Raw genomic sequence first — 17478 nt, 5'->3', positions numbered from 1 at the left:
CCATGTAATCCATACTCAGAGCTGCATCTCCCAAGGTTTTCTTCAGAACTTCACTTGCAGTGTTTAATAACAATAAGGGCTGTGTGTGCTTTTCAAAACTTTTAATGCAGGAAAGAAAAGTCCCCCCTTTTTTTCCTGGTACTGCTCTGCAAGAAACTGCAAGTGCAGAATCCATGTTAATTCTGTTGGTAATCAACTGCAGTTACTAAGGGATAACATAGGGACATTTTTAAGAAGGTTGTAGCCGTGATGCACGTTTATTGTCTGTAGAGATGCTCTAAAGATTAAGGATTACCTTAGGTTTAGTTGGTTTTAGCTGGTTGTCCGTTCCTGTGCTGGTTCACCAAGCAGGGGGAGCTCAGGACACTCAGCGTGGCGTTACTGCAGCTGTATCACAGCGTATATCGTGATTATATTGTGCCCTTGGACACTCCAAATGCAGATTCCCACCTGTGCAAGGCACCAGCAGCCTCCAACAGCCCAGGAACTGCTTTCCGTTTGGAGTCTCTGAATCCCCGTCTTAAGAAAGTGCATTGAAATTGCCACCCACTCTCTGTCTGGCTGATTAAATAAAATATTGTCCTTTTCCAAACACAACGTTATAATTCCAAGCATAATATTATCCAGTTCTATCTGAGATGGTTTCTACGGCTCTTAGAAGGGAACTCACCTGGCGCCCCCTATCAATTCAGATAAAACACCACCGTGTGCTTGCCTAATAAGAAACTGATTGTGCCCATGTCTGAAGTGAGTCCACAGAATAAGTCCCTATTCACTTTTCTTTATAGAGAGGATCATTTGCTTAATATTACTTCCGAGTAAAGGAGGACAAGGTGCCCTTTCTGTCCCTCTGTGGTTCTCTTTCCTTGCACAGAACATTCCCACAAGGAATTCCTCGCCAGGTTCACTTCCCGGTTCTGAGTAAATGCTTCTCTGTGTTGGAGCAGCAACACGTCTTGAGGACAAGTGGCACAAGGGGGACGTGTGGATTCCCGTGTCGGTGTGTCCGGGATAGGAAGGCTGAGGTTAATCTGCAGTACAAGCTCCTGAGCCGGGCCCAGAGGTCCCCATACGTCAGACCAAGTGCGTGTCAGCGTTGCCCGTACAGCAAGATGCATGGTCTCTCTTTTTTTACTTATGATTATTACTGATCATCTTAACAAACAGGTTATCAATATATGAAGTAGAGGGGAAGTTCATTTATATTATTCTGTCAATATCAAGGTCATTTTTATAACTAAAAAGGGTCGAGAACAGAAGATAGATGGATCGTAGATGACCGAAGCTGCCCGCCCGGTCCGTGCACATTGCTGCACACAGCGGAGCTTCATCTCTTAACCAAAACATGACACTTCACTCTTCAAGATGATTTTTTGCCCCGCTAATAAATAGCTCCAGATACATTAAGTGATTGTATAGCTGTGCGCAGGCAGAATGCAGAGCTGCCGACCCGGCTCCCATCCTGCTCCATCCTGAGCTCGCTGTGCTCAGGGGAGGCTGCAGCTGCTTCAGGAGCGCGTTGTGTCAGCCGAGCTCCAGTTTATTTAGCGCCCAAGTCTGCTCGGCGTGTTCCCGGGTTTCAAGAGGAACAAATTGAGTAAATACAGATACCATTCAATGCTTACAACTTGTGTTTTAATCCTTAGACTGCACCTACTGCTCAGCGCTAGGCACAGAGAAGTGTCCCTCTCATCTTGTTGGAATTCAGTTTTATAATGGAATTTCTCTTCAAGAAAAAGGGAGTTGAAGATAATATTTGTAAGGGTATTTTAAAAAGAAGATAGTAATTTAAACCTTTTTTTTCTCATGTGTACTGTTACATATTTATTTTCTGGTGTTTCAAGAAGTGAACAAAATACTGGACGGAAAATTTGGAGGTTCTTATTATTAATTGGGACTCGCTCTTGTTTCAGAGCTCCGCGGGTGCTGCGAAGGGGCTGCGGCGGGTGCGCTCCGTGTCCGCGTCTGCCCGCTCGGGGCCCTTCCAGTCTCGTTTCTGTAGCTGTTGAGCACTATTTGCTCCCAACAGCAACAGTACAGAGGTGGTTGCTGAAGGGGCTCTTGGGTTGCTGGAGAAAAAGGGCAGAGGGAGGTTGGATGTGGCACCGTATGAAGGGGAAATGCACCTCCAACTGGGATCCAAGGAACGCACGTAATGAAGGAAATGCGTTTTCCTTTAGCAAAACTGCCAACCTATCAAGTGCATTTCTCGTGCTTATTAACACTGGACTTTAAGAACCTGATAAGAATGCAATATAAAATCAAAGAGCCCCTAAAGACTGTGAGATTATATTTAATACTCTCCTATCACCAGTCCCTGAGTGCTTGGCAAGAAAAACGGTGACATTTAGTAATCAGTACCCTCTCGTATTTGTCTTGGCTGAAAGTCTCAAGTCCTCAGCTTATTGAAGTTATTACAAGTTCTCTCCATTAGATTCTGTTTAACTTCCTGGTGTTTGCAGTTGAACTGGATCGCAATGTCGTGGAGGAGTCACGTCTTTAAAAAGAGATACACACGTTGCGATACCACGTATGTAAATTGCGTGTTTATCTTCTTTCTCACAGTCTTTGTTCTTAAACACATTTTTAATGTTTGACATTCATTCTTCTTCACATTAACTACTCCTGGCGTTTCCCTGCGCCTCTCTGGATGCACGGAAGTTTGTTCTGTGTGATAAGAAGCTGTTATTTCTTACTAAAAGATGACTAAAGATGTTCCTTTTGAACACCCTTTGCAACAACCTGGAGTGATTCACCTCCGCAAACTGCGGTTTGTTCTCCCGGAAGGTGGCAAACAGGAGTTCTTGGTTAGAAGAGCCGTGCAGGCTCCGCAGCCGCGGTTTGGCCGCTCCGCAGCGTTCCCGGTTGTGCCGGGGTTGCCCTTGGCAGTGAATGCTCGGTTTATTCTTTATACTCTTTTCAGCCCTCGGCTTGTTTGTTGCCAGTCAGGGCCGTGCTGTTCATCTCCTTTCGCAGGGAAGGCGATTCTCCCTCGCAGACAGGAGCTTTCCTCCCTTTCCTCTTCATTCCAGGCACATTCATTGCGAATTCCCAAGGCAGGATATAGAAAATTTCCTGGAGCTAACAGGCTTCACGAATTTACTTACTATAGAAAATGTGAAATTTTGGTAAATTGCTGCCTAGAAAGTGCTATAAAATCCCTGCATTCTAAAAATCCAGCTAATAGAAAAATTCTTAAGTGCTGAAATGGTTTTCTGGGGGTTCCTTCTGGCTGTGCTGTGAAAGAGCGTCACTGTGGCGCAGCTATTGCAGGGCTGATGAGCTTTACACGCTGTTCCAGCCCCTCAATGCCAAGTTTAATATCTGGCTTACACTTGGCCCAGGACGAGCCCGTGTGAGCTGTTCCAGATCCTGCTCATCCTTCTGATGATTCCTTTTTCAGATACCGCTCACTCCAGTGCCCACTGGGTCAAGGCCAGCGTTCTCCAGACTTTGCAAGATAAAACTTTTAAAGGAATAATAAATAATGGCAATTATGAAGGACCGGATTTGTAGCTTAACAACTACATTCTCTTTTGAGCTGAATTGGAGCAGAGATGCAGAAAGCCCTGGAGTCGTGTCCTGGGGATGCGGGTGCCGGTGGGGATGCGGATGCTGATGGGGATGCGGGTACCAATGCTGGTGCCGATGGGGATGCGGATGCTGATGGGGATGTGGCCGCTGGGCTGGGCTGGGCTAGGTGCTGGAGGTGTTTTTTAAAGCCCATAATGACCAGAGGGAAGGAAGTATTCACTCTGGTGTCACATTGTTCACTCGTGCGCCGGGGGATCGTGCAGATCCCTCGGCACGGATTGAAACGCCGAGGTGCTTGCTTGGTTTTAGCTCTTACTGACTGCAACAGTGGTGTGTTGAGTCTTGCTAAAGAATCAGATGATAACGAAGAACAAGTTATTGAAACAAATGCTGTTATCCGCATACCGACTTGTGTGGAATTATTGGGTGTTGGAACAGCCATGGAAATACTTGTTAAAAATCAAGATTCCCAGTGATCCGACAGGGGCAGGTTCTTTCTGTCGTCTTCACCGCTGGGGTTTGCTGAATGCATCGAGCCTGTTTAACTTCTGTGGTGTGCGTTGTTTTCTGCCCCCTTTTTAATGACAGTTTATCTGAGCTCAGGGAATGAATGGATAACGTTACTATTTACATAAGCTCATTGTGATCTGTCTCAGTAATGTAATCAAATTAGGGTTAACTGCAGCTGGAGAATGCCAGCTTGTAAACTGTTTTTCAAAAAGAATCACATGGTGTTACTTGACATGTTTAGTATACATTCGGGAGGCTTTGCAAAAATTATAGCACATCCCGAACTGATGTAGCTAAGTCAGGGTTCTGTTGCCACCAGTTCTCTGGATCCAGGAGTGAAAGGCAGAGACCTGGTCCCGGTTGGAGGAGACGACACCTCCAGCCGTTCCCGCCGCACCGGGCGCTCTGACGCGGCTGCTGCTGACACGTTGTCTTTCCTTTGGCTAAAATCAACATATCAGTTGATAGAAACAGCATATGGTGTAAATTTTGAGTACATTTAAGAACATCTGTGTTAACTGCGAAAGTGCAGCCCACTGTAGACGTCAAGCACTATATTTAATCTTGCGACACTCGCATAAGATGAAGTCCAGCCTGAGCTAAAACTACCCGATGATAAGATTTTCAAAGTATCTTTTGTTATTCTTATTAATAAACATCGCATCTGGTACTCAGTTTCCCTCTCTCTGCCTTTCTCATGTGATAGTTGGTACATACATCACCGTGTTGGTACATCCATCATGGTGTTGGTACGTCCATCACGGTGTTGGTGCATCCATCACCGCGTTGGTATGTCCATCATGGTGTTGGTATGTCCATCATGGTGTTGGTACATCCAGCATGGTGTTGGTACGTCCATCATGGTGTTGGTATGTCCATCATGGTGTTGGTACATCCATTACCATGTTGGTACGTCCATCATGGCAACATGATTCTAGCAGTTCCTTGGCGGCTCCGGCAGTGATTGTCAGCAGGAGGATTTGGGTTCCATCCTCCGCCCCTGCACGGACACAACCCACACCCTCCAAACACCAAAACCACATCAAACTGTGGGCGTGGGGAGATGAGGCCATCAACACTAAAATGCTTCATGAAGTTGGGGCTTGTTTCCCCAGTTCTGTAACAGAAGGAAACTGCAAAAGTATTTCATCTCATCAAAAATCAGCTAGTTTGCAATATTCTGAATGAACCGCTGGGTAAACAGCACTGATGCTTTTCTGTAGAAGCACCCGTTTTGAATATGGAATCGTAGAATTGTTTTGGTTGGAAAAGACCTTTAAGATCATTGAGTCCAGCCGTTAACCCAGCACTGCCCAGTCCAGCGCTAGCCCCTGTCCCCAAGAACCTCATCTCCGCGTCTCTCAGACACCTCCGGTATGAAATACTTTGTACGGAAATTCTGTTCTCCTAAGAATTTTGAAGTTTGGGATCACCTATGAACTGAAGGGAAAAAAATACAGGTTGGGAAGCAGAACTTTCCCCTGGAGCAGATCTGTCCAAACCAACACAAGGAAGCTTGTGTTGGCGTTTAGATTCAGACTCAGGAATTCCTGACTCTTAAGCCTGTTTATACAGGACTACACCACAGCCCAATTTGCACTTCATTTTGATTTTTTTCCCCCTCTACGTTTATGGTCGTGTTGAACGGGTGGATTATGCACTCTGAATGCACATACTCAACCAATTGTATTGAAAGATTTTTTTGCATGCAATAATTGCCTTTAGGTGTCTTCGTTTGGAGGCAGCAGCGTTCCAGGAAGGCTTTTAGGTCACACAGCACAGGCCTGTTTATGTTACAGCTCTGAAAGCTTCATGGCCTGACTCTGAAAAGGCTTTGGGGGTCGTTGCTGGTCCCTGAGCAGGTAACGGGGCAGCAATCCCAGCAAGGCGGTGCAGACTGTGCAGGGTGGGTGTTGACCGTGGGTAACCGCGGGTGAGGTTTCAGCGGGTGCAGGACACGCAGGTTTGCATTGCTCCGGCGCTCACCTCTTGCTCCTGTTTGCTTTCAGCTGCTTTCTAAACCACAATTTCAGTGTCTATTAGAGCTGTTGTAAAATATAGAATGCTTTAGGGTTCTGACCGTTCCGAACACGACAGGTTGTTATTACAGCTGAGCCTGCAGGTATTTGCTGGCATGTTTGCAGTTGGGATGTCGGTCCGTCTCACCCGGGCACGGCGGGGCTGCCCAGGACCCTCGTGCCAAACCCTCGGCGGCTGGGGGCACCGGGCTCCTGCAGTTTGTGAGGGTCGGCTCCGTTTACACCGGGGGGGCTCAGCCCTTTCCTTTGCTGTGTGGGGGGTTGGTTTGTTTGTTTTAGGTAAGGTTCCTTTGCAATGTACGATTCTCATTTTATCTTGGGTTTCCTTGCATTTCAGAGCGTTTTCCCCACGCTTTGCCACCAGCAGGGCTTGCTGGGCCTGGCAGTCCCGAGCCCCTTGGCCCCCCCGGCACTGGAGCACATTTAACCTCAGACACCCGAGATGCCACCGGGGCCGGTGAAATTGCTTCAATCCTCGGGGTCCGGCCGCTGCGTGGAGTCGGTGTTTACCCTGACGGGGTATCCGCTGCGGCACAAAGTTGAGGTGCTTGACCTGCCCCAATGCCCGCTGACCTGGAGCTAATCTGAGGTAGACCCAGCAGCGTTTTAATGACTTGTGTCCCCACACCTCTGCTGGAGGAGGAATTAGGGAGCAGCCCGGGGCGCAGCCGCTGCGCGGCGGGTCCCCCGTGCTCCGCATCACCGCCCTGGGAAGGGGAACACGTGTGTCCATCACCCAAACATGAAGAAACTGTTTACAGAAGCTGCAGAAACCTTAAAATGCGTGTGAGAATACAATAGTAGTTCTGGTGTAATCCTTCCGTCTAACTGACAAAACGCCTGTGTCGCTCTGTTGTAGTTTAGAGTTTTGGCGTTTAAATACAATAACAACAACAATAGTAATAATAATAATAATAATATTCTTTATTTTATAACATTCTTAGTTGCAGTTCAACTTATTTTTTTCCTGTTTTGTTTTTTCTCATAGCAAATACTGACTGATGCCGAGGTGACCTCCCAGGAGGGCAATGCCAAAAAGGTAGGATACGGATCAGTCTGACGCGCGTTGTTTTACTGCCTGGCTTTGCAGTGCACCTAAACACTTTTCCTCTTCTTCCTCTTGAACAAAGGTGTGTATCCCAACAGTGTCGTAAAAGCTTTCCAATATTTGCTGTTGCGTTTTTGGATTCAGTTTTGTGGTTCTTTTGGCGTATTTTTCTGTCTTTTTGTGACTCCGGTATTTATGAAAAAGAAAAGAACAGTTTGAAGTGTTCCTGGATTCAGCTACAATAGGAACAGCTGCCAGTCCAAATCGAAAAACCTCAGTTACCTCTTTTCCAGTAAAAGAAAATGTTGATCCTTTGTTAAAAGTGCTAAATTTTTAGAGGTCAGTTCACTGTGTAATGTGGCTTATGTGAAATCCAAGGGAAAGGGAATAGATATATGAAAGGATAAAATTTAACTCAGATGATGTATTACCGGTGCTTTTCATCACGTTGCGATGCTTAAACTATAATACTGACCAGAGAAAAATGTGTTCCAAATACAGCCCAGCTGTACAAACTCCTCGGCAGTAGCTGCGATCAGCCCGGCTCGGCGTTTGCCGGTAGCCAGGCTGCTGTTCGCTGGGGTTGTTGCGGTACCCCCGAACTGACGTGGTTTCCATGGCTGCTGCTGAACAGCTTCTAAAGCAAAGAGTTCCGAGCCCTGTTTGACCAGAGCCGCGCGGGTGTCCGGAGGTGGCTCAGCCCTCTTGGAATAATGACCTTGCTGTAATTCTGTCCATACGCAACTGTCTTGTGATGGGTGTTCGTGGTCGTGTTTAGAAAACAGAAGGTTTTGAAAGTGGAAAGCATTTTAAATTGGAACTGGCGACACGTGCCGTTGTTATCCACCCATCGAGGCTCCGCTGCTGTTTCTTCACTCCAAAAGCTGAAGGGAAGCACTCGTTTCACTCTGCCAAAGTGAAACATAATCCTCGTCAGGCTCCCAAGTTAGTTTGGGAAAAGATACTTAGACCCATGTCTGGTACGGACTGTTGGATTCTCACCGTGTCGAGAAAAATAAGCTTTTATTGTAGGAAGCCAGGCGACCAACATGAAACGTCCTTTGACCATCCCCTGACCTTGCGGGGGACCCATCGCAATCCTGCTGAACTTTTTACCTTCTCCAGCCCCATAACTCATGTGGGGTTCGCTCTGCCCTGTGGGATCCCTTTGTCCCACCGCCGTGGTGACAAGGTGGCAGGTTCTCGCTGCCACAGCACGGGGATGCAGTCGATTCTCCATGCTCGCCCTGCTCAGCTATCGCGTTCTCAGTCTTTAATTACAACATCACAAATAAATTCTACATCCCTTCCCGCAGAATGCGCGTTGCCCTAAAGAGAGGAGGCTTTGTATGAAACAAGGGTGGAAGGAAACGTTAAACCCTCAGCTTTATATGCTCAATACGTGGGTTTGTATTTAAACTTCAGTACTTCAGTTTTGAAGGAGAATGTTGCAAAAACGACCAGTCTTTGAAAAATAGTGTGTACTGAAATATTGTCCTGTCCAGCAGGTATAACACTGGACAGTTATGATATTGGACAAGAGGGGAAGGACCGGCCTTCCGCTGCTGTCTTTGAATGCGTTGTGGAGAAGCAGTCGTGGAGTTTATGAGGTGATAAATTTGTGGAAGGATGGGCAGTAGGGTTTTACAGCGGGGGTAAGAAAGGTCAGAGCAGTAAGGTAAAGAGTTCAAGTCTAAACTTTATGGCTTGTGAAAAGACCACTGCTAGACAGCAGAAAATGGAAAAGGAAGAACGAGAAATCATTCTGTACGATTTCCGTAGCATCTTAGGATTGTTTGTAAGGAGCACCGCAGCATTTTGCTCCGGTGGTACAAAACCCTCCGGGAGATCATCTCCCTTCCCAGCCCCTCTGAATCATGCGGTTGTCATCGCCCTGGAGACACAGGAGCGGAGATTTGACTTCCATTTATTCCCGTTCCTTCAGAGATAAGTGGGTGGTGGGAAGGTGACTGGAGACAGATGTGGCTGTGGGGGGAGGCTGGAGCCGGGCAGAGACACGGAGCCGCGGGGCAGGGACAGGGATGGGGAGAGGGACGGGGACAGGGACAGGGAGAGGGACAGGGACGGGGACAGGGACAGGGACGGGGACAGGGACAGGGAGAGGGACAGGGACGGGGACAGGGACAGGGACGGGGACAGGGACGGTCAGACAGAGCTCCCGAGTGGAGAGAAAACCTGCAGGGAGTGGGAACACGGAGCCGGGAAGGGAAGCGTGATGGAAGCGCCAGGTGCGGGAAGATGCACGGACACGATCTCTGCTTAAAACCTGCCCCCGCGGTTATTTCTGCAGTTAACGTGCCAGGAAAAAAACTGCTCTATCATGGAGATGTTCATAAACTGCAAGGCAGTGCAAAGTCTGCAGACGCAGCGTAGCAGGCACTATTGTCTGTCATCTAATAAAGCGGGCCTCTGCTTTTTTGCTTGGAGCAAAGCAAGAAGCATTTTCCCACTATGTCCCCTATTTTTCAGTTTGCATTACTGTTATTTCTGCTGGGACCACCAGCACCAGGAGGTTGATTTGCTTGTTAGTGGTTGTCTTGCAAGAACTAAGATCTCGAGCAATATTATGAAAGGACCTACATCCAGGATCATTTTTCCGTGTCTGGAAATGTGCTGTGCTGGAGACTAAACGTGGTGTACGCCTACCAGCTTTTCCTTATATCTACTTCGCTTGCTGATATTTAGTTTAACTTGCACAAATTGACATCAGCTCTCCATCCTTGTTGTTTGATTTTAAGTAATTGCTTGTGAAAATAATGCTAAAATAGGAGATTCATCTTTTAAGTGATTACTTTCAAGTAATGCTAAAATAGGAGATTCAGCTGTAGCTGCGGGGACAGGGTCCCGTACCCCAAACACCTTCTCTCTGGGGCATCTTCCTGCAGGCTGTAGGTTTTGCTGAGAGCAGCTCGCCTGCTCTATTGCTCTGATTTTTTAAGCTTCTCCACTGCATTTAATACATTGGGGGGTGGGGTAAGAAAAAAGCTCATGATTGTTATTTTCATTGTCACGTTGATTTTCCTGTGGGAGGGCAGAAGACGTGGGGAGCAGCGCGGGGCGTTTGGCGCTGGGCGCTCTGCGGATGGCGCTGGGGCCGCTCTGCTGGCAGCCAGGACGTGTCTGCCCGCGGGGACCAGGGACCTGGGGACTCTCTGCTGCAGCCCCTCTATTTAGTTTCTGTTTACTTAGAGGGAATGGCCTGAGGGGCTACTGGAGAGAAAACATCTGTGGGAGATAATCTATAGAGTTATCTATCTATCACTCTTGTCGACCCTGTCTCCCCTGAGAGCAGGCTGAGAGACTGCTAATAAAAAGGCATCGCTGAAGAGGCTTTAGGGACAAATAAAGGGACATGTTAAGGGCCAGCTGAAAAAGGATAGAAGACATTATTAAAGCTCAATAGCCATCTTATCAAAATCCAATAGGATAGGCATTTGGCAAAAGGCTTTAAATTTATGCTTTGACTTTCTCGAGAGCTTGAATTTATCCATTAACAAGAATGTGCTGCACGGGGAGCGGGAGATGCTATCGGCTTCAAAAGAGTTGGATTCAATCTGGTATTGTACAAAAACAACAAGAAAAACTGAAGACAAAACCCGTTTTTTCCCCTCCTTGGCTGACTTCGTACTCACGTTGCAAAATACTAGAACTGGGTAATATAATGCTGACGACACTATAAACTGAGAGTAGTGTATTCAGCGCAGTCATTTATTCTCCACTCCCAGATCACACAGACCTTTTAAAAAATAAAGTTGCTGTTAGAAAGTGGGTGAGATTAGAAATCTTGACCTCTTCAATAGCATCAAGTAGTGAAGAAGGAAGCGGGGTAGGTGGAAAGCCCTTATTCCTGCGACAAAAGTAAAAACCAGCCCATGTTTTGTTACTGCAGATAGGAAGCGGGTTGGGGCCATAAATCTCTCCGGGTTTATTATTATATAGAAAATGCTACAGGTCACAGGAACCATCTGATACTTCAGAAACACATTGTTCACACAAGATGATTGATTGATAATTATGATAATTTGCAAAATGATTATTTGGGTATTATAAGCACAGTTTGTCCCCCTGGGTCGCTGTGAAGACATTTTCTATATCACGGGCCGTCAGAAATGGCCCCTGGCAGCCGGGGCTGGGGAAAGGTCTGGCCGGGCCGTCCCGCGGGACCCGCGGGGCTGATGAGTGATGACCCGGCGGAGGCAGAAATCAGAGCGCAATGAGCACTCGGGAGGGTGGTTGGAGAGGAGCAGGGGGCTGTCAACTGTCTTTTGTAGAGCAATTACTGGCCGGGCCACGCGCCCCGCGGCCACAGCACGGGCTGGCGCGGCACCCGCAGCACAGGATGTCACAGCACCCACAGCACGGGCTGTCGCAGCACCCGCAGCATGGGCTGCCATAGCACCACAGCACGGGCCGTCGCAGCACCCGCAGCACGGGCTGTCACAGCACCCGCAGCATGGGCTGTCGCAGCACCCGCAGCACGGCTTCAAGCGGCCCCGCGCCCTGGGTCCACAGTTCTTGGCACAAAACACGCTCGCATTTCTGCACTCAATGTATATGACGAGTATATTTCTCATCTACGTCCAATAAAAGGTGTTCTAAAACTGTCACTAAATATTTAAAAATCCAAATTTCAGTGGATATTCATATTTCATTTGTGTATGTTGAAGAATCAACCCCAAGTTTTAGTGGTTTTAAAAGTCTTCGTATGTACTGGGAATTTACAGTGTTAACCAGACTGATTTATTTCAAAAACATCACCTGCTTTTGTATGCTTAAATGTGGCTCACAAAGGAGAGCACGTTCTTATAGAACGTACCAGGCTATTGGGAGCTCGGAGACAGCGCAGCACAGTGACCTAGACGGGAGGTTAACGGGGCTTCACCAGCTCCAGAGATGGGCAGCAACACCCGGTCATCAGCGCCAGGTCCAGCAGCATCACTGCCTGACGGTTACTAGTGCAGAAAAGGGGCTTTAATGTGCTTGTTTTATAGGTTGTATCTCTAGGAAATAAAGGTATGTTTAGCTGCCACAAACAGAGGCAGCTCCGAGTTGATTTTTATAATCTTTTCTTGAATAGACTTGCGTCATTCCAATAAGCCCTGGACAAAGGAGTGGACAGTTGTCTGAGAGTCTTTTTTATAACAATTCTCTCTTTCCATTGTTAGAGAGCTGCTAATAAAAGAACCAGGAGTCCATTAATTCAGTGAATGAACATATAGTAAAGTCAGTTCCCTCTTGAGAACAATAATGTTGCGGTCAGCTTAGGTTGCCATGGAAACTAAGTACTTCTAAGAAGTTTGCATCCTTGATTTTGCTGAAATGAAGCATGTAAAGTAAAAAAAAGGTGTAAGGCTGGCACAGAAAAGTCGGCAAAGAAAGTGGAGGTTAAATTATTTTGCAGGAATAACATAGTACGGTTAGTTTGTGTGATGCATACGTTTGGGCTTGGTTGTGTAGTGTGTGTCTGAGTGACGGCAGGAGCGTCTCTGGGCTTTGGAACCCGTGGCTCAGGGCAGGTTTCGAGGGGCTTGAATATTTTCTTGAATAAGTGAATTGCTATAGCTGAGAGGAATGTGTCCGAAATGTATTGTTGAGCTATTTATACAAGTTGTTGTGAACAACACGCATCTCTGCTCAGCAGTGTCTCCTAAGGTAAGTGTCTGTTTAACTGGCACAGCCGGTTACAAGAGGTCCCCTTGTCTTCACCTGATGTGCCTCAACCATGGACACACAGGCTTGTGGTGGCCTCGAGTTCCTCACAAAACCAGCTGAGCTTTCTGCAAGTTGGGTTGGATCGGTGATCTATTGGGTTGGATTTGTGATCTGTTGGCTTGGATGGGTGATCTGTTGGGTTGGATTTGTGATCTGTTGGCTTGGATGGGTGATCTCTTGGCTTGGATGGGTGATCTGTTGGCTTGGATGGGTGATCTGTTGGCTTGGATCAGTGATCTGCCACGTCTCTGAAGTGTGAGCAGCAGAGTCAAGTCCAGTTGCTGCCCCGTTGAACCCCTGTGCCCAGGCAGTGCTCTGCTCCAGCGGTAGGAAAGCCCAGACCCCTCCACTAGTAATTTATAATCAATGTCGTATTTCAGCATCAGTGCGACCTCATCTCTTTAGGGCAGCAGTGGCAATCCATTAGCGAGCTGGTGAAACAGTTTGTTGTGTTCCTGTTGCTGTAAGTGGTCCAGCCCATCCCCTGTCCCGCCGGTGGGTGTTCCCAGCCGCGTGGTGGGTGCTCAGCATCACCGGGTACCGCGGGTACCGGGACCTGCCGCCGGCCTCAGGCTCCTGCAGAGCGACCCAGTAACCGAGCCTGGTTGGGACGTTCTGGCCGAGCCATCAGTTATGTAAAGACATGCACAAATTTGAAAGTCATAAACTTTTTAATGGCTAAATAGTGTGGAAGCCACATATCCTGGGGACCGAGCTCTCTGTGCTTGTGATAATGGTCACAAGCACATGAGAGCAGTTTTAACACTTCTCTCATAATCCTGCTTACCTCTAAGTGGACAGATAATTAACGATTCCTGGTTGAAAAAACACATGTAATATCATACGTTAAATTAAAAATCCCCTACATACACACTTACTCGTTTGAACCGAGACATGTTTTTAATTGTTTGCATACCTTTGAGCACACGCTCCTGAGCGAGCTGCAGGCTGGACGGCTGGCATTTACATAGCGCCTGCAAGGCGATTACTAGGGAAATAATATTGCGGATGATTAGGAGGTATTACAGCCTCTCCTCAGTTTAAAAATGCCAGAATGCCCCAGAGATGGCCATGAATCTGCTGCCAGCCGGCCCCTGTCAGAGCTGAAGGCAGCGCTGTCTGGAGCCCAAAATCAACCTCAGGAAGGTCATGTGAAAGAAAATCCTCCGTCGTCAGGAAGCCCTTGGCCTCGTGGCCTTTCTGACATTTTCTGACAAACCTTAAATCACTGCAGTAGACAAAACATCACAAATTTGGGAATGATGGCCTCTGGGATTTCAGAGCCATGTGTTAACGGGGGGGACGCAGGGGCGATGCTGCTGCCCCCGCCGCTTCCACAGCCTGGTGATACCACCGGCAGGACAGGCGAAACTCCCAATCGGGGTTTATTGTATATGTTACGTACATTACAGGAGCCAGATGGTTCTATTAATGTGATCTGGGAGCTCGAGGTGTGCGCAGCGTTGGGTTAATCGCGTTGTGCGGCTATTAAAGAGAATATAGATCAGGCAGGAGGCCCGTTAGAGCTCACTGGCTGGAAAGAAAAGCCTGGATGGTAATTGGGGAGGAAAAGAAAGGAAGGGGAAGGGGAAGGGAAGGGGAAGGGGAAGGGGAAGGGAAGGGACCCACGCACGTTCCAGGAGCGCAGTATATTTTGATGATGCCAGTTGGATGTTTGGATTAGATGAGAGTTTTATGAGATTATAAAGTATGTCTTCTGAACAAAAGACCCAATTTATTTTTCAGAGGGCAGTTTTGAGGGAAAAATAATCATTAGAAATCAGCAATTCCATGATATTCAGTACTACCTTTATTCTAATTCCTCACGCTAACTGCGCTGGAAATACCCAAGAAATAGGTTTCCTTGTATTTTCTCTGTTTGGTTCGTAGCGCCAGCCAAAGCCTTGGTGTGTTAGAGGCTTATGTACATAAATAATGTGAAAAGGAAGTTTCTGAAAGCTCAGAAATGCTTTAGAGCCGGACAAGGTTTGAGTGTTTTCTTCTTGCAGAGGTGTCGGAGAATTAAAGAGCAAGGACCTTTTCCTGTAGTGTATCTAAATGGATTGTTCCATAACAGAGCAGAACTGCAAACGCAGATATGGTTGGCATAACAAGCAGATTTTAGAGGAGGACTAGATAGGAAGTGAAGGGTAAATATTGTGAATAACAAACTCGCATGTCGGTGATTCATTCATTCACTGTCATCCCGTGTCCCTGCTGTGTCTTGTGCTCGTTGTGATGCTGACACGTGTCCCGCACTGAGTTGCCACGGCCGGTCTCGCACTGGCCCTGGGTTCCAGCCCTTCTCCCCACTTTGCTCTCGCTCACCTGGAACAGTTCACCTGCGTTTGCTGTGCGTACACGCTGCCCCCCTTTTTGTGCTAACACAGCACATCAGATATTAGTTTGACTTTACTATCTACCGAAATGAAGAGCCATTTCCTTAGGAAAAATACCAAACCAGCACCGGCTGAGCATCTTGATTCTGCTGCTAAAGGCTCTTCGGAGTTTTAGGCAAATACCTGCCAGGCTGGAGTAGAAATGCACAATCCTGCCTTAGAATAAGGGGCCTTGATGGCTTCCCGAGATCTTCTCCAGCCTTGTGGGTTTTGGGGGGTTTATACATTTATTGCGTTAACTGGTGCGAAGGGGCTGAGCCTGAACCGCTGGGACAGATGTGGGAGCGGCACCGAACACCGTTCTTCTTAGGTTAGATTTTTTTTTTGCCTTTCTCTAATGGTCCCTGGGAGGTTTCCTGCTCTTTGCTTTCAGTCCTTATCGGCCGAACATTCTTCTCCGTTCTCGAGTGGGTTTGGCTGGGGGGCTGGCGGGTGAAGGGCCGATCGGCGCTGCAGACGCACCTCCCCGGCTCCCGCATCGTGGAGCTTCCTGCTGTGGAAAGAGTAGATTCGCGCTCTAAAATGTGTGTTTGTGCGCACCCGACCAACAGAAAACCAGAGACAGCGAAAAGAAAGAAGAAAATAAAATCTGTTTTTTAAAGCCCTGTATTTGTAACTGTAAGCCAGAGTTCTGAACTAGTATAATAGGGAAAAACAAGGGTGATAGAATATGGAATAACAGATGAAATAAAGGATAGGAAATGAACGCTGAAGTGCGTTTTGCTTTTATAAAGAAGATTTAAGGTGTCAGAATATTTTTCTGTTTCAACATGGAAGTTATTTGTCCTTGTGGCTGACATTGCTGAGTTTCTATGTATCGTAGCAATGGGTGGAAACATCCTTTAACTGCCAGACAGCACTTACCGATAAGCCGGCCAATTAATAATGGTGGTTTGAAAAGCCCAAGAATAGGTGAGAAAGCAAAGTCCTTCGCTAAGTCATATTTGCACAGCATTAAGAGTCCCCTTTTACCTGATCTAGTAAACATGGTATTAGGAACTCTGTGCTATTGAAAAGCTGCGAGACTATAATGATATGTGTAACTGATAATTGCCACTCCTAACTATTCAGCACCCACTTATCATGCCTTTTGTACATATCCATACCTTTGAAACGGACAGCATATGTATTTCTCTTTCCTCAGTACTGATGGGGGGATTTCTTTTTACTGATATGACCTATTTTATCAAAGAGGTAAATGCAGAAGGAGGATCAGCGTTTCCTCCCAAGCCGGTGGCCCCGGAGCCGTAGACTTTGCGCTGGGTCTGGATGTGCAAACATGGAGCCGCGTGTTTGCTCAGCTGATGCCAACGTCTCCTCCTCCCGCCCCTGAGCACCCGCAGACAAAACCAACACGGTTTCTGATGGAAACAGAAACTGATCTAAATCTATAAGCAAATGCACAAGCGGTTCCCTGAGGTAATTGTAACTAATTCCACACAGCCACTGCTTGTTACTTTTGGTCTTTGACACGAATCCGCTGAGTCTCGAGCAGCAGAAATATGGAATGTGTAGGATGGTCACAGGCAGAATGAGTCTGAGCCATGAGGGAGGCTTGAGCGGAGCAGAAGTTGTCAACTGGCAGCAGAACGTGCTCCATCATCTGTATCTTTGTATGTTCCTGTACTCTTAAAAAGGCACAGAAATGGAATTAATTGGAAGTAGATGAAGCTGTTTGATTAAAGGGCTTATTTGTTGCCTAGACGTATGTATAGGTATAGAAATGCAATTAGTTGGAGAGTGCCATTAGCAGCGTCAGAGAGCAGAAGTAATAGAGCTTAACCCTCCCCAGAGCCGCGCGGCGGAGCTGGGACGGTTTGATCCTCGCAGGACGTGTTTGGTTCAGCCGAACCTTCCTGCCTCTTAACTCTTTGTGTGCTGATTTGCAGCCAGAGCCGCCCTGAGCTGGGACGCGCGCGGTGCCAGCGCCTCCTGCAACGCACGGGCCGGGAAACAGCGCGGCCGGCAAACGCTTGCCTTAAAATGCACCAAATACACCAATTCCTCGGCTTTCCAAAAGCGCAGCTCCAATGGTCGCACAGGGAAAGCACCCATTTAAGGGTCTGTTGGTGTGTGTTGCCCTGCGGGTGTTGGGTGTGGGCGGTTCTGACACCGGGACTGCAGGGACAGCTCTGGGACGTGCCGGATGGGGCGCTGAGCGGTGCTGCGGAGTGAGTGTGCTGTGCCTCGTCCACAGCGGTGGTGCCGGGGCTCA

At 47.6% G+C, this 17478-nt stretch overlaps 1 protein-coding gene across 1 annotated transcript in view; it reads left to right on the top strand.

The window, feature by feature from the left end:
* The window catches only part of PRDM16 (PR/SET domain 16), a gene marked incomplete at its 3' end in the record, with an annotated part of 213471 nt that overhangs the window by 109729 nt on the left and 86264 nt on the right, over positions 1-17478 (top strand). Inside the window, exon 3 of the mRNA XM_080358814.1 lies at positions 7072-7122. Coding sequence (XP_080214940.1) covers positions 7072-7122 — 51 coding nt within the window. The remainder of the gene's footprint in view (positions 1-7071; positions 7123-17478) is intronic.

This window comes from Nesoenas mayeri, assembly GCF_963082525.1.
Source record: "Nesoenas mayeri genome assembly, chromosome: 24".
Taxonomy (NCBI): domain Eukaryota; kingdom Metazoa; phylum Chordata; class Aves; order Columbiformes; family Columbidae; genus Nesoenas; species Nesoenas mayeri.
This window is presented reverse-complemented; position numbering and strand designations above follow the sequence as displayed.